We start from the raw sequence: 27,484 nt of genomic DNA on the forward strand, positions 1-27,484 counted from the left end.
AGGGACAGCATGGAAAGTAAATCCCTGAAGCTACTTTATCGGGCTGAGATTTATTCTTTGGGTCTTCGTGTAAAAAAATCCTGCATTTTAAATTAGAAAAGGAATGTACACACAATTAATGTGTAGTATAAGTAGGTAGTTTTCACTGCCAGACATATGTTTGTTACAGCATGCAAAACTTGTGCATCCAGTGAAAGTTGTGTATATGAAAAATTATAATTTGTTTGGCATACAGTACTGACATTTCTCATATCCTATTATTACACAGCGATCTTATCCTTACATGACTAGTAAATGGGTTTTTGGCCATGATTGAAGGTTGACTAAATAAAGGCAACCGACAAGGAAACTAAAATACTGGCAAGATTGTCCATGCGTCAATAACATATCCCCCAGCCAACCAGTTTGATCAGCCTGGTTTCAAATTCTGTTTTCTCTTACTTTTAATGTTGTTTTGTTCCATCATTTTTCATTTCTAGAAATGGCATCTTTATCATTATCACTGAGGAAATAGCTTTTTCAAAATCATGATTTAAAGTGTTATAGCTTTAAACAGTGCTCCACTTTAGCAGCTGCTACAAAAACAGATAAATAAGGTAGTCGACGGCATTTACTCTCTGTTGTAGGTTCTCATTGTTGTCTGAGGAAATCTGAGGCTTGTATTTATTAACTTATGATTTAAGCACTCGCTGCCTAAATCAAGATGCAAATTATTGGAACATTTCTTATTTCAGAATAATGAGATGTTTTAAAAACTAGATATAACTGGTTACTCATAACTGTTGTAACTCATTCCCTTCTTTCAACTTCCACTTCAGTTCATTCTGTACTTTAAAAATACTAGCAGAGACAAAGATAGGAAACAGAAAGGTGAGAAAAGAGTGAGTTTAAGGATTTCAGGTAGGCAGATTTTTTTTTTTTTAATATATACTCCTGTAGGTAGATTTCAGGACTTGCTGTATCTTACTTGTTCATTTATAAAGGAAACGTAGTGGTTATTAGCTGTATAGTATCCGATAGTTTTTTGATAAAACTGAAACTCTTCAAAAAGATTTGTTTCTCTTGCTTCTCAAATAATGCTGTTTGAGAAACATTACCTTATAATTTTTATTTGTATATTTTAAAATAATCTTTTAATTTTGTCATCTTAATAATCAGTGATTTAATTATCATTAAGTTTTTAATTCTATCTTTAATTATTTTAATTATCTTTTTTAAGTGTAAAAAGTAGTATTTTTTTTTTTTTCTTATCAGCTCTGAAAATTTTTAAAAGAACAGAAAGGTAGTTGTCAGAGCCCTTCTGTTGCAGACTGATTGTTTTGTAAAATACAAGTAATGATTATCTAGAAAAATAAGACTTGAAGAAGACATATAAAATACAAGCCAGATTTGTTTCGTCTGCTAAATGCTCTCAATTTCTGTACTATCTTGTCACAAAACTGGTAAACAGTTTGCGAGCCAACCCTGGTTCTCGGACCATGTTTTGATTGGCGCTGATCTAACATTCCTCTATTGGAGCTCCCAGAGAATCCTGTTTATATCTCAATCTGGAACTCTCCCTACTTAAAAATCAGAGCTGCAACATAACTGGAACGATCATGTACATGAATAGCTGGCTTCAGAGGAGATGGTCTGTTTAAGGTATTCATTTGCACTGGAAAGTTTGGAATTAAGCAACATCTTGTTGCTAGCCTGGAAAACCATGGTAGATCAGGAGAAATGCTTCTCCTTACAAAATGATGTCTTTTTCTTTTTTTGTTTCTGCTGGCTGTGTTGGGTCTTCATTGCTGCATTCAGGCTTCTGTGCTTCGGGGTGAGGTAGGGTTACTCTTCTTTGCCATGCTGGGCTTCTCACGGCAGAGCCTTCTTGTCTTGCTACATAGCATGGGCTCTAGGCACTTGGGCTCAGAAGTTGTGGTACATGGGCTTAGTTGACCTGTGGCCTATAGATCTTCATATGACAGATCTTTGTGGCATATGACAGACTTTATTTTGGGGGGCTCCAAAATCACTGCAGATGGTGATTGAAACCATGAAATTAAAAGAGGCTTACTCCTTGGAAGCAAAGTTATGTCCAACCTAGACAGCATATTAAAAAGCAGAGACGTTCCTTTGCCAACAAAGGTCCATCTAGTCAAACCTATGGTTCTTCAATAGTCATGTATGGATGTGAGAGTTGGACTCTAAAGAAAGCTGAGCACCGAAGAACTGATGTTTTTGAACTGTGGTGTTGGAGAAGACTCTTGAGAGTCCCTTGGACTACAAGGAGATCCAACCAGTCCATCCTAAAGGAGATCAGTCCTGAATATTCATTGGAAGGATTGATGCTGAAGCTGAAACTCCAATACTTTGGCCACCTGATGTGAAGAACTGACTCATTTGGAAAGACCCTGATGCTGGGAAAGATTGAAGGCAGGAAGAGAAGGGGACAACAGAGGATGAGATGGTTGGATGGCATCACCGACTCAGTGGACATGAGTTTGAGTAAACTCCAGGAATTATTGATGGACAGGGAAGCCTGGTGTGCTGCAGTCCATGGGGTCGCAAAGAGTTGGACATGACTGAGCGACTGAACTGATACTGAACTGATATGGATCTTTCCAGGCCAAGGATCAAACCTGTGTCCCCTGCATTGGCAGGCAGATTCTTAATCACTGGACCACCAGTTAGTTAGTTAGTTCATTCGCTCAGTCGTGTCCGACTCTGCGACCCCATGAATCGCAGCACGCCAGGCCTCCCTGTCCATCAAAAACTCCCGGAGTTCACACATTATACTAACACTGCATTGCAAAACTCCTCCATTCACTTACAGTTAATTAAAGAGCAGATACAAGCCACTGTTCTTGGCAGTTATTATGCAGAGGTGAATAAAAGAGAAATTTCTACTCTAGCAAGAGAGACAATACTAACCCTCATATATCTATTTATTATTATAATTACTAAGAATGAGACTTTCAGTGTACAGTGAGAGCGTGAAAACCTAAGGTATGGTACATGTACAAAACACATGATTTGGGGACTTCTCTGCCGGGAGAAATATTAATAACCTAAGATATGCAGATGACAACACCCTTATGGCAGAAAGTGAAGAGGAACTAAAAAGCTTCTTGATGAAAGAGGAGAGTGAAAAAGTTGGCTTAAAGCTTAACATTCAGAAAACTAAGATCATGGCATCTGGTCCCATCACCTCATGGGAAATAGATGGGGAGACAGTGGAAATAGTGTCAGACTTTATTTTTTGGGCTCCAAAATCACTGCAGATGGTGACTGCAGCCATGAAATTAAAAGATGCTTTTTTCATCTTTAATTTGCAGCCATGAAATTAAAAGATTAAAAGAGTACTACAGGCATTGACCTCAAAATTCCATATGCCACTTTGTAACTGTGTGACTTTGAGTAATTTTTTGAGTTATGTAAACCTGTTCCCACATCTGTAAGATAAAAAGTATAGTGCCTGCTTCATGAAGGTGTCTGGATTTTAAATGAGAAAATTCATGTAAAGCCTTTAACAAAGTACCTAACATATAGAAAATGCTCAACAAACATTAGTTTTTTCTTTTCTTAGTTGGTGGATAATACTAATGTCCTCTATTTAGAAAGAATATCCTTAACTACTCAATCTTATATATTAAGGTATATTTATTCAGAAATAAGCATTATGTATTATTACTTTATATTTGGAGGTCCAACATGTACAGTTGGAATTCCAAACAGACTAGAAAGAAAGTGTTGAAGAAATAATGGCCATAGACTTTCTAAACTGGGTGAAAAAATAGTTACGGATCCAAGAAGCTCAGTGAATCTCTACCAAAATAAATACAAAGAAACCTTACCTGAGAGCATCATGGTCCAACCAGTAGAGATCAATGATGGAAGAAAGATATCTATCTTTCTTGAGAAAGAGGAGCAGTCTTGGGAAACAACACATTACATGCAAGGTAACAGTGCTTTGAAAGATGGTTGATTTCTCATTTTTTTTAAACATTCTGGCAAGAAGATAATGAAATTGGCATATTTAAAGTACTAAATATACTTTGGCCACCTGATGCAAAGGACTAACTCATTGGAAAAGATCCTGATGCTGGGAAATATTGAAGGCGGGAGGAGAAGGAGATGACAGAGGGTGAGATGGTGGGATGACAGAGGGTGAGATGGTTGGATGACATCATTGACTCGTTGGCCATGAGTTTGAGTAAGCTCCGGGAGTTGGTGATGGACAGGGAAGCCTGGCATGCTGCAGTCCACAGGGTCGCAAAGAGTCGAACATGACTGAGTGACTGAACTGAACTGAAAATACTGAAAGAAAAAACAAATGAGCAAAAAACCCTGACAACTCAGAATTCTATGTAGAGCAAAGCAAATAATGAAGGTATGACCTTCAAATAATGAAGATAATACCTTCAAATAATGAAGGTAAAAGGCATTTTTAAATCAATTAATTCATGACTAGAAGTTCTGCAATAAAGAACTAAAGAACAGCAGAAAGGAAGCTTTTCAGGATGAAAGAAAATGATTCTAGATGACAACTTGAATTTATAGAAAGGAATAAAGTATAATGATATGGTGTATAATATTGATATACTTAAAACTATATATTTTTGCTTCATTTCTTTAAATATATGCCTAAGTATAAATTATTGTAACTCTATATATGTGTGTGTGTGTGTGTGTATATATATATATATATATATTTGGTAAACGCAAAAGAGAGCAGAGAAAGGGAATGGAAACCAATAGATAGGACTAATATAAAACAAATGGCAAATTTTAAGCCTACATACAGCTATATGAGTACATACTATAAATATAAGTGGAATAACACTCCAAATTAAAAGTAGAGATTTATAAAAGAGCAAGCCTTAACTGTATACTATTTATAACAGACATCCTTATTTTGAAAATGAAACGATGAAAAAATAATCAGTATAAATATACTAAGTTAGAAAGATTGGAAGTGGTCATATTATATTAGATGAGATAAATTTTAAGGTGTTTTACCAGAGGTAAAATGGGACATTTTGTTCATCAGTAGTTACAGTTCATTAAGAAGATGCCAGTTATAAAGGTCTATGTATCTAGTAAGACTTTATGGAAAAAAAGTTATAGAAATACAGAAAATATATGAAAAATCATAATTATAGTTGGAGATTTTAACATGCTCCTCTCAGTCATTGGTGGGTAAATAGTTTAAAAACAGTAAGATTAACTAAAATGAATAAAGACTGGCCACATCTCAAATATTGGCTAGAATGTGCAAACAAGAGCTTTCATACATTGCTTGGTGAAAATGTTAGATGTAATAACCACTTTGGGAAAAGATTTGGCTGATTTTTATGAAGTTAAACATCCACCTACCTTTTATCCAGCCATTCCTTGGTGTTTATCCAAGAGAAATGAAAACATGTCCAGAAAAGACTTGTTCAAGAGTGCGCATAGGAACTTTATTCATAATAGCCCAAAGCTGGAAACAGTCCACGTGTCCACCAGCAGAGGAACTGATAAATAAATTGTGCTGTCATTAAGGTTTAAAAAGGTGCTCCTGATACATCCTAAAACATGCTTCAATTTTGTAGACGTTATACTGAGCAAAAAAAAACAGAATACAAACTATATGATTCCCTTTATATAAAGTATTACAATAGGTAATTTTATTCTAGTGAAGAAAATTAGTATTTTGGTGTGTGGCAAGGGGAAGTTGATCTGGAAAGGGATGTAAAAGAACTTTATAGAAAAGTAGAAATGTTGTGTTTTGATAAGAATACGTTTTACACTTTGAATCTTTTTGTCAAAACTCATCAGACTATACACTTAAGATTTGTATGTAGCAAGGGATATCAGTTTTACCACACCAAAAAATGCTGAATATTGAACTATTATTAGTAGGTTTGGTTTTTCTTGGTGGTATTTGGTTGGCAATTCTAAAACTGCTTACTCTGTATTCGAGAATTGTGCAATTGAGTAAATATATTGAGGGAGCCAGGTTTCTTCTGGGAAAGGAAGGTACATTAGGGGATAGGAGAAGACTAGATTGTGTTATAGTGTTGGATTCGAATTGGCGATGTCCATATTAACTCATGCTTCTCATGCTTTTAAATATATTATACAAATAAGGCAAAGTAGATATATGTATATAAATAGTTATATATGTAAATAATGTGTATAGACAATAAATGCATGTATTTATGTGCATGCATTGTATACACATAGATTTGTGTACACATGCACATAAAACATAATACCCATATCTCTATTGAAAGAACCTAAAAGCAACGATGCGTCAATAACAGGGAGCACCTGTAGTGCCTGAGTTTGGATTCTAAAGAGCCTTCAGGTCTCACAGGGCTGAAGCTTGGGCTGGGTCAGGGAAAAGCCTACATGAAGCCGGGCCTTCTTATTGTGCCAGAAAATAAAGAAGTGGTTCCCATAGTCACAAGCACATGTCAGAAAGATGTAGAAGCCAGCTTGAAAGTGTTCCTACTGTCTGTATCAGGGACAATTTGACTATCAAAATATGGTATTAATAGGTAACCTATTGAAAAGTAAGAATTCATGGCTCCCTACTGAAGCATACAATGAAATAAACAATGGAAGGATAGAGAAAGCTTCTTACAGTAGAGTTCTGACTAATAAGTAGAGAAGTGGAGAAATAACAGTAAAATTAGAAATCGTTCATGGGGTTTAAAACTGGTGGGTAAAAAATTTGGTGAAGAGCGGGATGTTTGCATCAGTATCTAAATATCTCCCCTCAAATTATTGATTAAGTTTAAAAGGAAAAATAGTAAGCTAGTAATGGAGAAACCTGTCTGATACCACCTTAACCAAGTCGTCAAACCTAATAATAAAACCAGTAATGGGACCAGCTAATAATGTGCCTCCTAATGAGCTGAAGTAAGAAAGACAAGCATCTCACAATCTGAACCTAATCATAAGGAAGCATCAGACAAATATAACCTGAAATGTCAGTGTCCAGAAACACTAATAACAAAGGCTGTCTGGATTAAAGGCTGAAAAGACCTGACAACTAAATAATGTTTGCTTTTTAAGTTATTATAAGTAGACCCAAAAGAGGAACTACCAAGGACATCATTGGACACCAAGGACACCATTTATAGAATTTATTGGAACTGTGGATCAAATAGTACTCTTTTGTAAGTGTTAAATTTCCTGATTTTAATAACCGTTGTCCATGAGATTGTCCTTCATCTTGGAAAATGCTTAATGAAAGGATAAGAGGGCAGAGTGACTTAAATTAGTACTGACAAAAATGCAGTTAACGTTTTGCATACTAAGAAGTCAGGCATATGTAAGTAGATTGATAAAATGTAAACAATTGGGTGATCTGAGTGAAAGATATTCTGTACTAGTCTTAAAAACTTTTCTCCCAGCTTAATGAAATTATATAAAATAAATTACTTCCCAAAACATATATATCTGTGTATATATAGAGAGAGAGATTTTTTTTTCTTAAAAAAAGATAATATTAGCTTCTTTTCTTGCCATGATGGACTAGGTTTTATATGGTTAATGCTCATACTTTCTTTGGATGAAAGTGAAAAGTGAAAGTCGTGTCAGATTATTTGTGACCCCATGGACTATACAGTCCTTGGAAGTCTCCAAGGCAGAAAGAATACTGGTGTGGGTAGCCTTTCCCTCCCCCAGGGGATCTTCCCAACCCAGGGATTGAACCCAGGTCTCCCTCATTGCAGGCAGATTCTTTACCAGCTGAGCCACCAAGGAAGCCCAAGAATACTGGAGTGAGTAGCAGATTCCTTCTCCAGGGGATATTCTTGACCCAGGAATCGAACTAAGATCTCCTGTATTGCAGGCAGATTCTTTACAAGCAGAGCTACCAGGAGAGCCACTTTTGGATATCTTTTGGCTAATTGGAGTATATATTTCAAATATCATAAAAACAGAGTAAATTTAAATGTGTATTTTAGTTAAGCTTTTTTGCTACAGTTTTAGTCTCATTTGTTTTTTATTTCGTTTTTGTAAAATTCTAGTTGCTTTGAAAAATATAAAGGCATAACATTTTTGAATAAATCTACATGAAATACGTGTAATTTGTGATTATAAGCTTCAATATTTGAATCATTTTGATAGTAAATTTGTTGAATATGTACTTTTAAAGTGATTCTCATTGTGCTATGTCCAGTGTTAATGGGAGTTATATATAGCCCTTATTTTTTGTGTATAATATACTTGGGAGATCATGGCATCCGGTCCCATCACTTCATGGCAAATAGATGGGGAAACAGTGGCTGACTATTTTGGGGGGCTCCAAAATCACTGCAGATGATGACTGCAGCCATGAAATTAAAAGACACTTACCCCTTGGAAGGAAAGTTACGGCCGATCTAGACAGCATATTAAAAAGCAGAGACATTAAAAAAAAAAAAAAAAAGCAGAGACATTACTTTGCCAACAAAGTTCTGTCTGGTCAAGGCTATGGTTTTTCCAGTAGTCATGTATGCATGTGAGAGTTGGACTATAAAGAAAGCTAAACGCCAAAGAATTGATGCTTTTGAACTGTGGTATTGGAGAAGACTCGTGAGAGTCCCTTGGACAGCAAGGAGATCCAACCAGTCCATCCTAAAGGAGATCAGTCCTGGGTGTTCATTGGAAGGACTGATGTTGAAGCTGAAACTCCAATACCTTGGCTACCTGATTTGAAGAGCTGACTCATTGGAAAAAACCCTGATGCTGGGAAAGATTGAAGGCAGGAGGAGAAGGGGATGACAGAGGATGAGATGGTTAGATGGCATCACCGACTTGATGGATATCAGTTTGGGTAAATTCTGGGACAATTTGGTTAGGGATAGGGAGGCCTGGCATGCTGCAGTCCATGGGGTCGCAAAGAGTTGGACATGACTGAGCGACTGAACTGACTGATACTTGGGAGAATTGTGGGCCTAAGGGTACAAATATATTATCTGTGATGTTATCACCAAGTTAGAGATTTTTACTTTCTTTCGTGTCGCTAACTACTTTGAAATGTTATGAAAACTGTGACTTATCTTCCATTCATACGTGTATTGCTTTTTTTGCATATAACTTAGGGAGTTTCAAGGATACCCTTCACCCTATCCCCTGACTTTTCCTTGGAAGCCCAAGTCAAACTGTGCACTCAAGTTTAATGTTCACATGTATTCATTAGCAAAATGCCATTCTAGGACAACCAGCTTCAGAATCATTTGCGGTACTTGATTTTAAAAAAACATGGATTCCAGAATCTGCTCTCCATTCATTCATTCAACAAATATTTGTTAATCTCTACTATATTCCAGACACCGTTCTAGAGGCTAATAATACAGCAGTGGATTAAATCCCTGACATCATAGGAATCACATTCCTCTGGTAAGGATAGACAGTAAGCAAATAAATAAAATGTATAGTGTGTCAGATGATAAACATCATGGGATGTCTCCCATGGTGGGGATAGGAAGTTCAATTTAAATAAGGTATTTGGGAAAGGTCTCACTAAGAAGACAATATGAAAAAGAAGCCCTGAAGAAGATAGTGAAGTGAATCATACAGACATTCAAGGAAGAGACAAGAAAAAATGCCAAGATTTGTGAATAGCAGAGTTACCCGTTAAAGTTCAAGACATAACAAGAAAGGCAGTGTAGCTGAATCGAGACTGAAAGGAATGGAGGGAGGTGGGGGAGGGGTGGAGTTCAGACATAATTGATTGAATTTGACTGCCATGTTTAAAGTATTATTACATTATAATGGACAGGGGTGGAAATAGGGAGACCTATCAGTATATTATTAATAAAGTGAGGGCAGTGGTGGCTCAGACCAGAATTTGCAGTAGAAAACGTTATGAGTAGTGGCTAGACGCGGGATATATTTTGAATGTAGAGCTGACAGAATTTAAAAGATTAATTGGTAGAATATGAGAAAGGGGGCTTAAAAATAACTTCAGAGTTTTGGGCCTGAACAACAACAAGGCATTTATTGACTTGTGGAGGAACAGATTTGGTAGAGGAAGATCTAAAATCAGTTTTGAACTTTGGGTGTTTTGAGCTATCAGATACACAAGTGAAATGCTGAACTGAATTATACATCCTGATGTTCAGAAGAGAGGTCTGAGCAGAGGATATGAATTTGAGAGTTGTCGCATGGTATTTAAAGCCGTTAAACAGAAAGAGATAGTCAAGATCAAAGTTTTGAAAATTTGTCCAAGAACTGAATGCTGTGGCACTCCCCACCTGGAGATGAGAAAGAATCAAATCCATATGTAGGACCTAACAAGGCAAAGAAAACCAAAAGACTTTGATAACCAGGAAACAAGTGTAAAGGAATTGTAAAGAGGTCGAAGTACTCAACTCTCCATGCTGGTGGGAACAAGTAAGATGACATTGAAGCTTTGAATTTAGCAAAAGAGGAGTAATCCTCAGCCTTGACGAAAGCATTTCCAGTGCATACTGGAGATAAAACTTGCATAGGATGGGTTCAAGAGGAACAGTTGTAGACAGATAACATAAAGCATTCTCTTTCAAAGTGGCTATTTGGTTTCCTAACGGAAAATGATTTATATCATATTTTCTATAGTTTAGACCAGGAGTTTATTTTTTATTGTACCCTAATATGATTTTTATATGTACCAGATTTGAGAACCCCTCTTGTAACGCATGATTGGTGTTTGCTAGCCAGTCATTCTTCAGTATAGCAAGTGCAAGTGATTTAAAAATAAGTGAAAATTCTTATTTAACCACTGCTGACTTCAGTGGCCAAAATTTGCAGACGTCAGTGACTCATCAACCTAGTCACAAAACAGGAACTTAAAGGCCAGGGACAAAAGATTTAAAAAAAAAGGAAAAAAAAAATTTTTTTTTTAATTTCTATTTCCCAGAAAGGATGTCTGTAATCAGCCAAAAGGAGTTAAAAGATTTCAAAAATATTGACATCTTGAAATTCTCCTCTTCAAATATTGTTTTATATTTAGCATCCTTTATTTTAAAACAATTGAAAAGTGAATTAGCTTTGCGTTACAACTGCCAAAATCTGCTCAAACTGTAAGCACCAGTTTCTAGAGGCATCTTGGAAATAGTGGGGATTATAAATTAAACTATTGTATTTATCTGCTTTGGAGGAACTTTTTTACTGTGTTTATTAAAATGAACCCGTTTCAGGTTAATATTTTTTACATCTCACGTACTAATGAAGGAACCCAAGATGGTTTAAATATCTCTATACTGTTCATACTGTGAAATTAGGAATGAAGGAACCTTCTAAAATCATTACAATATGACTTACTTAACTGAGTCTTTAGAAAATTTTAAATTATTTTAAACCAAAGAAAATATGTCTCATTTTAAAAAGATTCCAAAAGAAAGTTAACTTTCCTAAGCAATTATTCATTTACTTTCAAAATGATTCTCTATATTTACCAAAATATATCCCATATAAATATACATTAAGTATCTGACCTTTGACTATTTAAAAGCCAATTTTCCTGTATTTTATATATTCCTATCTAAATTGCAAATTGCATTTTGCTAATTGTAGCTAACCAGAGCACCTTGAAATGAGATAGCTGAGTTGACTGCTAATGTGGCCTTGGGTAAATCATTTTACTTTTGTAATGCCACTTCCTCATTTCTCTCATGATGGAATTATAGATTCCTAAGAGAAAAACATGAAGAAAGTATTATGGACTTTAGATAATTCAGGCGTCACATTTAATGATGGGAGTTATTGCCTGATTTTCACATTGGACTCCCAAGCACATGGCTAACATGTCCATCTCATTACCTCTAGCACTTAGCATGGGAAGTGACTTGAGTAAATGCCAGATACCTGTGGACTTCCTGGGAATCAGGGTGTCTTATATGGGAACATGAACCTAAAAGAAGAGACTTTTGACACAAGAGGAAACCATATGAAAGAGGAAGAATAGCATGAAAAAAGACTGAAAATGGGACAGAATCCCAATTGGAGTGAGGGTAAGGGTAGGAAATGAGACTAAAGCCATGTCCGTAAAGGGAAAGGCCTTGAATGCTGGGTTGAAGTGAAGTCGCTCAGTTGTGTCCGACTCTTCACGACCCCATGGACTGTAGCCTACCAGGCTCCTCCATTCATGGGATTTTCCAGGCAAGGGTACTGGAGTGGGTTGCTATTTCCTTCTCCAGGGGATCTTCCCGACCCAGGAATCAAACCCAGGTCTCCCGCATTGCAGGCAGGCGCTTTACCCTCTAGGCACCAGGGAAGTCAGTAAATGCTGGGTTAATCTATATTTTACATTGGGTCAGGCTTTAATGTCTCAGAGCCTTAGTGTGAATAAAATGTTACCTGCTTGATTTCATGGTTTATGGGAAGGACCAATTAAAGGGACAACATGTGAAGGTGCTTTATAACCTATAGTTAGTTAGTTCAGTAGCTCAGTCGTGTCAGACTCTTTGTGACCCCATGGACTGCAGCACGCCAGGCTCCCCTGTCCATCGCCAACTCCCGGAGCTTTTTCAAACTCAGGTGCAAGGAGTCGGTGATGCCATCCAATCACCTTATACTCTGTCATCCCCTTCTCCTCCTGCCTTCAACTTTCCCAGCATCAGGGTCTTTTCAAATGAGTCAACTCTTCACATCAGGTGGCCAAAGTATTGGAGTTTCAGCTTCAATATCAGTCCTTCCAATGAATAATTAGGACTAATTTCCTTGAGGACTGACTGGTTGGATCTTCTTGCAGTCCAAGGGACTTTCAAAGAGTTTTCTTCAACACCACAGTTCAAAAGCATCAGTTTTTCAGTGCTCAGCTTTCTTTAGAGTCCAGCTCTCACATGCATACATGACTACTGGAAAAACCATAGCCTTGACTAGATGGGCCTTTGTTGATAAAGTAATGTCTCTGCTTTTTAATATGCTGTCTAGGTTGATCATAGCTTTTCTTCCAAAGAGTAAGCGTCTTTTAATTTCATGGCTGCAGTCACCATCTGCAGTGATTTTGGAGCCCAGAAAAATAAAGTCAGCCACTGTTTGCTTTGTTTCTCCATCTAATTGCCATGAAGTGATGGGACCAGATGCCATGATCTTAGTTTTCTGAATGTTGAGTTTTAAGCAGCTTTTTCACTGTCCTCTTTCAGTTTCATCAAGAGGCTCTTTAGTTCTTCTTTGCTTTCTGCCATAAGGGTGGTGGTGTCTGAATATCTGAAGTTATTGGTACTTTCCCTGCAATCTTGATTCCAGCTTGTGCTTCATCCAGCGGAGCATTTTGCATGATGTACTCTGCGTATAAGTTAAATAATCGCGGTGACAGTATACAGCCTTGACGTACTCCTTTCCCAATTTGGAACCAGTCTGTTGTTCCATGTCCGGTTCTAACTGTTGCTTCTTGACCGGCTTACAGATTTCTCAGGAGGCAGGTCAGGTGGTCTGGTACTCCCTTCTCTTAAAGAATATTCCAGTTTGTTGTGATCCACACAGTCAGAGGCTTTGGCATAGTCAATAAAGCAGAAGTAGATGTTTTTCTGGTATTCTCTTGCTTTTTCTATTATCCAACAGATGTTAGCAGTTTGATCTCTGGTTCCTCTGCCTTTTCTAAATCCAGCTTGAACATCTGGAATTTCATGGTTCACGTACCATGGAAGCCTGACTTGGAGAATTTTGAGCATTACTTTGCTAATGTTTGAAATGAGTGCAATTGTGTGGTAGTTTGAACATTCTTTGGCATTGCCTTTCTTTGGGATTGGAATGACAGCTGACCTTTTCCAGTCCCATGGCCACTGCTGAGTTTTCCAAATTTGCTGGCATATTGAGTTCAGCACTTTCACAGCATCATCTTTTAGGATTTGAAATAGCTCCACTGGAATTCCATCACCTCCACTAGCTTTGTTCGTAGTGATGCTTCCTCAGGTGAAGTTCACTTCTCATTCCTGGATGTCTAGCTCTAGGTGAGTGATCACACCATCGTGATTATCTGGGTTGTGAAGATCTTTTTTGTACAGTTCTTCTGTGTTTTCTTGCCAGCTCTTCTTAATATCTTCTGCCTCTGTTAGGTCCATACCATTTCTGTCCTTTGTTGTGCCCGTCTTTGCCTGAAATGTTCCCTTGGTATCTCTAATTTTCTTGAAGAGATCTCTAGTCTTTCCCATTCTGTTGTTTTCCTCTATTTCTTTGCATTGATCACTGAGGAAGCCTTTCTTGTCTCTCCTTGCTATTCTTTGGACCTCTGCATTCAAATGGGTGTATCTTTTCTTTTCTCCTTTTCCTTTTCCTTCTCTTCTTTCCTCAGCTATTTATAAGACCTCCTCAGACAACCATTTTGCCTTTTTGCATTTCTTTTTCTTGGGCATGGTCTTGATCACTCCCTCCTGTACAATGTCATGAACCTCCATCCATAGTTCTTCAGACACTCTGTCTATCAAATCTAATTGCTTGAATCTATTTGACACTTCCACTGTATAATTGTAAGGGATTTGATTTAGGTCATACCTGAATGGTCTAGTGGATTTCCCTACTTATAACCTATAGACTACTTTAAACATTTTTGTCCAAGATTTCAATCTTATCTTGAATTTGGCTTACTTACTCCAGTAGTTTCTAATATATATCTTATACCCATGGCAAAATTTATTTCTTCTCCCTCATTGCCTGTCCACCTTGTATGTTTCTGCCTTTCTGACCTTGCTGATACTTCTCCATAGAATAGTCTTATTATTGCTTTCCACCATTTTTTTTACATCATATCCATCCTGCAAGACCAAACTGAAGTACTATTTGCTTTACCAGTTATCCTTTATTCCATTTTTTTTCCTTCATTTGGGGAACTCTTTGCTTTACTTACTGCAAGAAAATCTGTAGTACTTCCTCGCTAATCTATTTTATAGTAATTCTCATTTATATTTTAATTCTGTATCCATAACAAGATGATTAGTTCCCTAAAAACAGAAATAATATATTGACTTATTTGCTGGAGTATAGGTTAATAGTAATAGTTTTTCAATAATGTTATTTTACAGATATTCAATTTAAGTAAACATGCAAACCTAGAGACTCTTAAGTGTGGGAAGAATTCACTCTTTGCAGAGCTTCAGTCCCTATTGTTCAGGATTTTGAAACAGTGAAACTAGTGAGGAAACCCAGTGTTTTGTTTAGCACACATTGCTTATTCTGAAAGAATGGGAGTGGAGGGGGAAAAAAGTTGAACCAGGTGATAGTGCTGTTTCTATATGTCAAAAATAGTCAAACACTGAATAATTCAAATCATTCTACCTAAGTATATAATAAATTTAACTGAACATCTTAAACCTAGTAGTCACTATGCCACCACAAATAATAAATCTGTATATTAAACAGAATAACTGCCATCCTAATCATTTAAGCTATCATATATCTGAGATGTCTATATTTTTTGGGCAGCTACTGTATGCTAGTCACCGAACTAAGTGCTTAATTTGTCATTAACAACAGGCAGACATAGACCCTACCTTTGAAGAGCTTATATTTTAGAGTATGCCTGTTGTGGTATGGGGGCCTTCATAAACATACATGTAAAATGTAATTAAATTGTGGTAAGTAATATTTTCTAAAATATGAGAAAATTTTGGGGAAATCAGGAGAACATTTCAGAGGAATTGATGTTCAGCCTGATCTATGAAGAATGAGCTTAAGAGTTAGCTAGGTGAGAAAAGGGGAAAAGGCAGAGGTAACACAGTGAGTGGGACCCATGTGTTTAGGAACAGGAAAGCTGCCAGGGTAGCTTGTTGGTGACAAGTGAACAGATAAGAACATTAGAGGAAATTGAACAGTCAAGAACCAAGTAGAGTAGGATATGTAGCTAGAGTTACAGTTTGTTTTGCATTTTAAGTACACTGGAAGCCATTAAAAAGACTGACATGAGTCGATTTATATCTTGAAAGATCATTCTGCTCTGAAGACTGAATGATAGAGGTGTAGTGGGGATAAGACAAGAATACAAGAAAGGAGACAGATTAAGGGGCTGTTACAGAAGAAGCACAAGCTGGAATTAAGATTGCCGGGAGAAATATCAATAACCTCAGATATGCAGATGACACCACCCTTATGGCAGAAAGTGAAGAGGAACTAAAAAGCCTCTTGATGAAAGTGAAAGAGGAGAGTGAAAGTTGGCTTAAAGCTCAACATTCAGAAAACTAAGGTCATGGCATCTGGTCCCATCATTTCATGGGAAGTAGATGGGGAAACAGTGGAAACAGTGTCAGACTTTATTTTTTGGGCTCCAAGCTCACCGCAGATGGTGATTGCAGACGTGAAATTAAAAGACGCTTACCCCTTGGAAGGAAAGTTATGACCAACTTAGGCAGCATATTGAAAAGCAGAGACATTACTTTGCCAACAAAGGTCCGTCTAGTCAAGGCTGTGGTTTTTCCAGTGGTCGTGTGTGGATATGAGAGTTGGACTGTGAAGAAAGCTGAGCGCCAAAGAATTGATGCTTTTGAACTGTGGTGTTGGAGAAGACTCTTGAGAGTCCCTTGGACTTCAAGGAGATCCAACCAGTCCATCCTAAAGGAGATCAGTCCTGGGTGTTCATTGGAAGGACTGATGCTGAAGCTAAAACTCCAATACTTTGGCCACCTCATGTGAAGAGTTGACTCATTGGAAAAGACCCTGATGCTGGGAGGGATTGGGGGCAGGAGGAGAAGGGGACGACAGAGGATGAGATGGCTGGACGGCATCACTGACTTGATGGACATGAGTTTGAGTAAGCTCCAGGAGTTGGTGATGGACAGGGAGGCCTGGCGTGCTGTGATTCATGGGGTCGCAAAGAGTCGGACACGACTGAGCGACTGAACTGAACTGAACAGAAGTTCTAGAAAGTTATCAGAAGCATAATCAAGTGGGGTCCTGATAAATTATGTGAGGGAGTCAGTAGAGAGACACAGGGTGAGAGAAAGGTACAAAACTTGATTCCCAACGACTTCTGACTTGGGAGAATGAAATTCTGTGGAGGAAGGAGTGAGGCGGGGGCAGCGGGGAGGAGGGTGTCAAGAGAACAGTTGGGGACAAATTAATTTGAGTTGTACTTGAGACATCCAGGTGTAGTCACTGGATATTTGTCAGAAGCAAATTCTAGCTAGATACATAAATCTAGGAATAAAGATAAAGGTAGTATTTAAAACCATGAGAATGAGTATGGAGAGGTAAGAAAATAAGCTGTAAGACAGGAGTCCTGAGGCTTGCAGAATTCGCAGGAAATACAATGGATGAAGACTGCCCACTGTGAGATAATAAATGACAACTGTTAAGGGTATGTGAATTAGAGAGGAAGGTGGGGGAGGGGAGTGGTGTTATAGAGAGAATAGATAAATCTGAATTTATGTGCATCTTCTGAAAGGGGCTGCCTCTACTAAGATAATTAGTACGAAATAAATATGGCCCTGATGTTATTAGACCTTCCATTTTTTAAACAAGAAGTTAAGAATTTGGAGTTTCTGTGCCTTTTCTAGTATTGAATTATGTGGAAAATATAATTCATACTTAAAATTGTATGAGTCAGCATTGATTTAGCCCACCAAATTACAGCCTCTGCTTGGACAGGGTGTTTAGAATTATTTGGAGATCTGATAAAGGATTAGCAGCCAGAAGAGATGTTTGGGAAACCAGAATATAGTGTCATAAAAACTAGAAACAGAATATTTCACAAAGCTTGGATGGTCTCATGTTTAATATGCTGCTGACAAGTTTGGTAAGATGATGCCTGAAAGTGTTGGTTGGGTTTACTAGCATGTGAAATAGGCTGTTGGTGACATTAGCAAGAGCAATTCCTCAGTCGAACTGACTACTTAAAATTAAGTAAGGTAGAGACTGCCACGTGTGGGCTCCCTGCCATTAAAAGACTTGGGCACATTCAGGTTCTCGGACCTTGCGAGTGACAAGAAGGAGAACAGAACAGGAAAGATCCACATGGAGTGAATTGAATGATAAAGAACTGAAGACTTTAAATATGGATGCTGCTGAAAAGCTTCTTTGTGAAGTAGAGCAAAATATAATTGTACCTGGAAGAAAACGAGAATCAAAGTATGGAACTTTTTAAAGAATTGAATATATGAGAGAATTTTTAAGAGAAGAAAAATTAAATATGCAAATTGAGTCATTTGGAGGGTTACTTTTTTTTAGGTTTTTATATACTACTTACCTAGAGCTTCCCAAGTGGCACAGTAGTAAAGAATTCACCTGCCAATGCAGGAGACGCCAGATAGACTTGATCCCTGGCCAGGAAGATCCCCTGTAGTAGGAAATAGCAACCCACTCCAGTATTCCTGCTGGAAATCCCATGGGCAGAGGGTCCTGGCCGACTGCAGCCCACGGGGTCACAAAGAGTGTTCTGACTGAGCGACCGAGCACACAGACAAATACCACTAGTCTGTAGGGCAGAGCAGTGTCACTCAGTCATGTTTGACTCTTTCTGACCCCCCAGACTGTAGCCCGCCAGGTTCCTCTTTCCATGGAAAACTCCAGGCAAGGATACTAGAGTGGGTTGCCATTCCCTTCTACAGGGGATCTTTCCAACCCAGGGATCGAACCTGGGTCTCCTGCATCACAGGCAGATTCTTTACCGTTTTAGCTACAGAGAAGCACTTATCCATAGCAGTATGTAGAGAATCTCACATTACAGAATACTCAACTGAGTATCTGAACTGTATGCAGTACTTGCAGTTACTGATGACTTAATGGATCTTTACAACAGACTAATTACATCTGTTTTCAACATGACAAAGTCATGTGTCCTCTCCAGCTTTCCTGTACATGCAAATCACCTGGGGGAGGGAGGAATGTCTTGATAAAGTACAGATTTTGGTTCAGAGGGTCTCAGTTGGACTTGAAGAGTGCATTTCTAACAGGCTCCCAGGTGATAGCAATACCACTGATCAGTGAATATAGAAGAAGTCTTAAGAAAGAAGAGGTAACTAGCAGGTTTTTCACTGATTTTCCAGTTCTCTTTCCAGCGACCCTATGATGTATTATTTCCCCCTTTTTAGAATTGAGGTAAATGATATTTAGAGCTGTTAAATAACACAAGTTAAAAGGTAAAGTTTGCCTAGCTGTCAGTCAGTTGTTCATGTGTTTGCTTTGGCCACTATAGCATCTTAGTTTTTGTTTTTGTAGATTTGTACAGATCAATTTTTCCCTCTTTAGTGAAAATTGTTGTTTTCTTTTATATTTAATTTTAAATTACATTTGACCTATCTCCTATGCATTAAGAGTTGCAAGTTTCGCTGGAGGGACACTCCCATAGTTCCATTGTAGTCCTTTTCTGAAACATGAAACCTTAAGAGAGAACTAGTTATGTGTCTTGAGGAAGATGGCTTTTCACGAAGTTTGTCATGCCCTAGGCAGTTGGTAGAATCCAGTGATGAGGTGGGGAGATTGCCAGAATATTCCAGAGCTGTACCATGCAAAACTAGGTTTTATCTAGAAGTATGATATAGGTCATCATAATGTATAGTTTTATTTGACTTCTTTACTGCAGTCTAACATTGACATAAAAATATTTCCTTTAGAATGTGAAACACAGAAAGTATGCAAGGTGGAAGGCAACATATATTCATAATTGTTTAAAGAATGGAGAGACTCCTCAAGCAGGGCCTGTTGGGATTGAAGAAGATAATGGTATGTATTTATGTAAGTAAAATGATTTAGTGGAATCATAATTGTTCAATATATTATTATTCAGAATTTTTGGAAACCATTTTATTTCCTTCATCAGGTCCAAAATCAGGTGTAAAATTATAACCTTAGGGACAAGTGAAAAATTAAGGCAAAACTGCTCTAATATCTGTTTGTGTCAACAACAGAATGGCTTGGTTTTCTCCTGCATCTGATCAGATTTCATTGCTACATGGGACAGGCAGTCCTTTTGTAGTCTATAAAATGTTTCCAAACCATAGAGAAAACTGAAAACTTATTTTTTAATAAGGTGAGTTTTGGAGGGGAAAGGGGGGTAGGTAATACTTTCACAAAATTTGTAATAGAGTATGTAAAAAATATTAAGTGAATTTCTCATTTCCACCATACTCTTTATCATCCCAGATTCTACTGAAACCAAAAGAAGTAAGTATTTTTTTAGTATTTTGTATATCTTTATAGAAGTTATTTTTATAAATTACTAGTAAATAGGAATATATATCCTCACTTTCTTAACACAGTTGGTAATATACACACTGTTCTATTGATGCATCTGGGTGGTTGGCTTATTTATGCATTCACTTAAGAGGTCTGTTTAGAATTTTATAATACCATTCAGTTTAAAAAAGCAGCACTGTGGTTGTACATGTAGCTACCACATGTAAACTCTCGCAGCTGTTCTAGAGATGCAAGCTTTCATACAGCATTTCAAGTGAATTTTTTGCTATTTCTGAAAAACACTTGTTTAATCTTTAGATAGTCTTTTATATATAGCACACCCTCAGAAATCTTTGACAGTTGATGTTATTCTTGTTTGCAGAAGAGGAAACTGAGGTTTCAGGTTTAGCTGTCCTAATTTCATAGACCCGCAGAGAAGGGAACCAGAACTGGAGTTCTTACCTAAGTCCTGGGCTCTTTTTACTAACACTGCAGCATGAACACTGTAATACTAAGTTGTTAGTAAATGTTTAAAGTTGACTGTTCTAAAGCGTGATTAAGTTTTGGGCTTATTTACATCACAACAGTGAAATTGGATTTTTTAAAGTTTATTGCCACAACTTTATTTCTCACTTTTTCGTTTAATATTTTTGAATGTTTTGCATACTTTTCTCCCTGCTTTAATGCTGTCCATAGTCAGAATGTTATATGTCAGTACTGCTGTGTACAGAACGACTAGTCATTTACAGTTGTCCAAAAGAAAAGATCTGAGATCCTTAGCCTAATAAGCAAGACTCACCGTGATATGGCACCGACCTACTTTACCGGCTTCATTTCCTCCTTCTGTCTCCTGTTGGCTTAATCTGCTAGGGCTGCCGCAGCAACGTACCATAGACTGGACGGCTGAAACAAAAGGTGTTTATTTTCTCACAGTTATGGAGGTTGGAAGATCCAAGATCAAGGTCCAGCAGTTTGGTTTCTGGTGAAATGTCAATGTGATTACTCCTTGAAGAAGTTCAAGGACAATTAGATATTCTACCCAAGATTTCAGAAGAAGGGTCTAGGCTAAAAGTGGTATTTTGGAGTTGTCAGTTTAAAAGGAAGAAGTGAAGCTAAAGTAAAATATTGGATAACCCAAGGAAAATGGATTGCTTAAGAATTAAAAGCAAAGATGGAACCAGCCTTTCTTCACTTTTACTAATCGCATTAGGTTAGAAACTGAAGCAGAGGCACTTCTGTTATTTTAAGTAAAGTGCATAAACATACATGTAGTAAATGTAAAAATACATGTAATATTCATAATTTCAGACATTTGATTTATGCCTCAATTCTTAAATATACATTGAAAATGAAAATATTTTTGTTGTTTTAAACATATCATTATACTTTTCAGTAGTATTTCAGAGGTATCATTCTAGACACATTGAAATACCTAATGATCAATTTTGTTTTTCAGGTACTCTGAGTATCAATGACTTCTCTCATCCTAAAAATTTTAACGTTTTCTCTTAAAAGTAGGAAGTGTTACATTTTGATCATTATCATAGTCTCTTTTGTTCTGAAATGGTTATTTTAGGTCCTCTATAATATTAAATTATAGATTATTAGATTATTAAATATATACTATATAATTTTTGTTTTAATTTCCCAAAATTAGCTTAAATTGAGCCTGTAGTTTTTATTTATTCATTATTTTCATTCCATTTTATAGAGCTTCTGGATAGTAGAAAATTGCTAGCTATAGAATACTAATAATCCTTTAAAATATAAAAGAGAATATTTTCACTATATACTTTTCAACCTATTAAATAATTTAAAATGTAGCCTGGTGTCATAATTAGGTGTTAATGTCATAACATCTAACAGTGTCTGCTTAGAAATGGCTTATGGGTCTAAAAGAGGATGTCATGAAATCTGAATATGTATTCAAAAACTTTTCTTTAAAACTGACTTTTCTTTTTTTCAATGTAGCATTGTATTCCTTGTATTACTAAATTTTACAAGATATGCTAGGTATAAAAGATACTATGTTTAATAAAAGTCTAATTTTCTGTTGTTCTGCAAGTCTAGTAAAGCTAGTAAAAAATAATAGGTACTAGGAACTTCCCTGGTGGTCCAGTAGAAGCTTCCACTGAGCTTCCAATGCAGGGGACATGTGTTCAATCCCTGGTTGGGGAACTAAGATTGTACATGCTGTGCAGTGCAGCCAAAAAATAAATACTATACTTTTGTTAGTTTAGAGGAAGAGGGGAAAAAAAATATTCTTATTTTTGAAAGCAGTACTATATTACCATATTGTCTAAAAGTACAGAAGGAGTCATACAATTGATACAAAAAAGCATTCTAGAAAAAATTTAGGCTTAGCTGAAGGGGAATCTGTTAACATTCAAACTCTTGAGTTTCCACATCCACTTGGTTTCAGTATCTGCAAAATGGTATTCTTTTTAAATGGTCAACATTAACCTATACTTCAGCAATAAAAACTAATGAAGGTAATTTTGAGTTTTTCTTCTTTTATTCCTTATGACTACATTTTTCTCCATGGCCTTGAACTTACTTATAGTATTTGCATTAAAGTTATTTTCCACTAATTTCAATAGCTGGGTCACATCAGGGTCTTTTCTTATGTCTCTTTTTCACCTGCCTCTGGTCACATTTTCTTCCTGTCTCCTCCCCCCATATCTCTAATTTTTGTATTGATAACCTTTGTAGCTCCTCTGCATTCAATTATCTTCCTTTGCAAAGTCTTGATTCTTGTTCTAGCAGACAGTTAACTTGCCTAAACTGCCCCTCTTTTCTTCCAGCTTTAAGGCTGTTGCTTTCTTCAGGGCTCCTTAGACCCTTCCCTGAGTCTGCCTGCGTAATTCAAGGGCCATATAGGTATTTAGTTCAGGTTCATACAAACATTGCAAGGCTCACTTCTCTGCAACTCCTTTTTTTGCATAGACTTTTGGGTGCCCTCAGGTGAAAAGCAACATGAAAGCAAACCTTCCCTGGTGAGATTTCTTCTGTCAAGGCTCATCTTCATTCTAATTTCTACCAACTTTTTTTTTTTTTTTTTTTGATAACATTTTATTTTGTATTGGGGTGGGGCTGATTAACAGTGTTGTGACAGTTTCATGTGAACAAGGAAGAGATTCAGCCATACATATATATGTATCCCTTCTCCCCCGTGCTCCCCTCCCATCTTGGCTGCCACATAACATTGAGCAGAGTTCCCTGTGCTATACAGTAGGTCCTTGTTAGTTATCCATTTCAAATATAGCAGAGTGTGCATGTCCATCCTAAACTTTCTAACTGTCCTTTGTTTACTCTCCAGTGTCTTTAAAAAGTTGTTTGTTTTTTTTCCTTCCCAGGATGTTTGTGTTAGAGTTCTCTAATATGGGAAAAAATTATTTTAGTATATATAACATCTACAAGTTCACTTAGTAAAATTCCCAAAGTGGCTTACTCATATTACTCCTTTCTACATAGACAGCTCAATGTGAAACTTCATTCCTTTGTTTTTGTTGATTAATTTGTTGAATGACACACACAGGTAATCATTTAATAGCTAGTAAACAATAAATCTTGAGTAAAAGGCAGCTGTCAGAAAATAGAGCTCTCAGGGAAAGCATAAATGTGGTAGTTTTGCTGAAAAGTCCTTTTTTTTTTTTTTCATAAATTTTAAGACTGAGTTTAAAGAATTTACTTTTAAGAAAAATATATGCATAGATTTTACAGAGTTGGAAAGTATTAATTTAAAGAAATGTTATTCATATTGCCAGAGACAACTAAATATTGTAAGAAAAGGAAAAAACTAGAACAGTTATTTTAAGAGAAGCTGCTTATCAACTGCATTAAATAAAATTGCACTTGAAGGTCTGTCATGTTTGTATATCAAAAGAATATTTGGCATTTTTCTTTCAAAATACAGAGTTCCTCGAATTACAGTGGGGTTATATCTTGATAAACCCATCATAAACTGGAAATAACTATGATTTGAAAATGCGTTCTATAACCTACCTTACTAAACATCATGGCTTAGCCCAGCCCAGGTTAACCTACAGCTGGGCATAATCATCTAGGACAAAGTCTGTTTTGTAATACAGTGTTGAGTATCTCATGTAATTTATTGACTATATACTGAAAGTGAAAAAGAGAATGGTTGTGAGTGTATCAGTTGTTTACCTTTGTGATCTCGTGGCTGACTGGGAGCTGTGGCTCCCACTGCCTGGGAAAAGATCAAAATTCAAAGTATAGTTTCTACCAAAACCATATCACTTTTACAGTACCGTTTTAAAAAAAAAAAGACAAAATCATAAATCAAAACTGTCTGGACCTTGTTTAACATTTCATGTACATCATGCAGTAGATGTTGAGGAAAATGAAGATGCTGGAGCCACCTCTCTGCCCACTCAACCACTTCAGCCGTCGTCTTCAACGTATGACCCAAGCACCATGCCATCGAGCGGCTATACTGGAATCCAGATTCCCCCCGGTGCCCACGCTCCAGCTAATACCCCAGCAGAAGTGCCTCACAGCACAGGTAGGAAGTTGAAGCTTAACAGGTTTGAACTCTTCCTTTCATAAATAACAACTGCTCCTCTTATCTTATTTTTGCCTCATAATGACGGCCCTAAAGCATGAAGTAGTCTTTAAATTCCACTCGAACCCACAAAAAAAATTAAATCCTTTTCACTGAAGTTTTTTTAATTTATATATTTTTTAAATTGAAAGATATTTGCTTTACAAAATTGTGTTCATTGAAATTTTAATACTAGCTGTATTTTAATTTTTTTAAAAAAATGACAATATTTATGTGTGATTGACTACTATTTACTTTATATTATTAATAAGTATAGAGTCTATGGGCTTCCCCCGTGGCTCAGTGTAAAGAATCTGTCCGCCACGCTGGAGACCCACGTTCCATTCCTGGGTTGGGAATATCCCGTGGAGAAGGAAATGGCAACCCACTCCAGTGTAGGAAATCCTGTGGACAGAGGAGCCTGGTGAGCTAAGTCCACGGGGTTGCAAGAGTCAGAGGCAACTTGTACCACCACCACCAAACCTCCGCATAGTGTCTGTACTTTCATGTGTGTTTCCCTTTTCTTTTTCTTCCCCTCCCTTTCTTTCCTTTTCACTGCTATTGAAGAATAGCACTGAAGTGAGTGGGTCTTATTTATAGGAGTGTCAGTCAGACTCCTACTGTGATCACAAGATCCATTTTTCTATTGACTCATTACCCTCAGTATGGGTATTATTGATGAAGGAGCCGGCTTTGAGGCACAGAATCTCAGTAGCAGTGGATTTACAGACAAGTGAAAGGAGGGGGTTCCAGGTTTTGTTTTTTTTTAATATTACAAACATGTCTAAAAATAAACCACAGAAGCGATATCTACTGTCTTTGAATAAATTAGTACTATATACCTTGTTTTCATGGAAAAAAAGATCTGACAAATCTGCTGCTGCTGCTGCTGAGTCATTTCGGTCGTGTCCGACTCTGTGCCACCCCACGGACAGCAGCCCACCAGGCTACTCTGTCCACGGGATTCTCCAGGCAAGAACACTGGAGTGGGTTGCCACTGACAAAACTAGTCTCCAAGAATAAGTCAGTGTCAGTAGATAAATTGTTTAAAGTTGCAGACAGCTACTCTGTTTTGTTGACAGAGAATCACCTTTACTTCCAAACAGAAGGGCACTTAAAACCGTAATTTAAATAAAGCTTAACTTTAATAAAATTTTTTTCCAAAAATTGTTTTTAAACTTACTTTTATCTCAGCCTACGAGTAATCTATGGTAGTAAACTATATATTTCAAAATGTTTAATAGAAGTTGTCTTTGAGCCTTGATTTCTACTGTTTCTGTTATTCACCATTACTTCATTGACTTCCAGATTTTCAGCTTCTGTTTACCCAAACCATTTAGATTATTTTGCATGAATTGAACATTTAAGTTGTTTTCTGTTTTGATATTTTTGTCAAATAGAAACTATGAAGTTTTCTATTTTGACCACTGTAGGTGTGTGACTAGTCTTTTCCCTCCTATTTTTCTCTTCCCTTCTGTTTTAAAACTTTCAACTTCATATCATCTATAAATACCACAAACATTTTTGTCTTTAAGCATATTGATGAGCATGGTTGTTTTAATGCTGATCTCTTTTGTATCATCATTCTCTAAATTTTACCCTGCCTGACTTTTCATTGCCTCATAGTCTATGTGATGGCATTAATAGACCAATTTGCATTAGTTTTGTAAGTAAAATTTCATGGAACATTGTTTTAAATATTTTATTACCTTTGGGGAATGTTCAGTATTTCCATTGTAGAACAAAATAAGCAAAACCAGCTACATACTTAGATGTATTTGCCTTCGATAAATACTGCTCGAATATACTAGTAAGTTTAAACACTGACCTAGAGCCTCCAACACAGTCATCCTTACAGAAGGACAAAGTGAAAATAAAGTGCACTTGGGAATCACATAGTATTAGTTACTACTTTCTACTCCTTGTTAAACCACAAACTCTACTGTTACTCACCTTTTCCCTCTCTAGGTTTTTCCTCTTTCAAAATGAAATTAGTCATACTTTTCATAGTTGTTTCAATTATTAAAGAGGAAAAAAGTATGAAGATTGATTACTGTGCCTAACACAAAATCTGTGTTCAGCAAATTAGCTTCCTTTTTTTTAACCTTCCTTCCTATTTGTGTGCCAAAGAAAGGATATTTAATAGCAAGTTAATGAACACTTAAAATTATTTTGTGAATCAGGAAAAGTATCACAGTTGTGGATAAGGCATTGACCTTACGAAAAGATTGACTAAAGGGTTTTATTGCTCAGTGTATCTTAGGGCAGAGTTATGGTATAGGCACATATGCATATATTTACAGTGTATGCTCAGTTGCTAAGTCCTGTCCGACTCTTTGCAACCCCATGGACTATCACCCACCAGGCTCAGACTTTGTCCATGGGATTTCCTAGGCAAGAATACTGGAGTAGATTGCCATTTTTACATATTTGCAGTATGTCTATATATCAAACATATGAGATGGAAAGTATACTTCTGGTAGGAGGGTTGTAACAGGTTGAACCATATGACAGTGGTTCATAGAACAAAATAGACACAAACCATGTGTCTGTTTTTGTACAATGAAGGTGATAGAACATTAATTTCATATATTTAAACTAACAGACTCCTGCTTAGAATATCCAGACATAAAGATGATATCAAGAAGTAGTCTTCTATTTATTTTAGGAAGTTTTCTGCCATAAATAGTTCATTTCAATCCATTTAAATGTGGCATTAACCTTATTTTTTTTTTTCCCCACTTACGTTCTTTAGCATGAGGCATAAAATTGAAAATCTTAGAATTGCTTTAAGGCATCAGGTATATGTTCTTACAGACTTAGCATTTAAATACTTATCATGGCTATTTCACAAATTTATGCTAACAGAATTAT

The 27,484-nt window shown here is 36.8% G+C and overlaps 1 protein-coding gene across 4 annotated transcripts in view; it reads left to right on the forward strand.

The window, feature by feature from the left end:
- VTA1 (vesicle trafficking 1) overlaps positions 1 to 27,484 on the forward strand; it is a 68,105-nt gene that overhangs the window by 28,195 nt on the left and 12,426 nt on the right. For 2 of the 4 annotated variants that reach the window (XM_061130453.1, XM_061130456.1), the window contains 2 exons: positions 19,482 to 19,602; positions 24,395 to 24,571. In XM_061130453.1, coding sequence (XP_060986436.1) covers positions 19,482 to 19,602; positions 24,395 to 24,571 — 298 coding nt within the window. The remainder of the gene's footprint in view (positions 1 to 19,481; positions 19,603 to 24,394; positions 24,572 to 27,484) is intronic. The other 2 variants (XM_061130455.1, XM_061130454.1) reach the window with 2 other exon arrangements.

This window comes from Dama dama, chromosome 26, assembly GCF_033118175.1.
Source record: "Dama dama isolate Ldn47 chromosome 26, ASM3311817v1, whole genome shotgun sequence".
Lineage (NCBI taxonomy): Eukaryota > Metazoa > Chordata > Mammalia > Artiodactyla > Cervidae > Dama > Dama dama.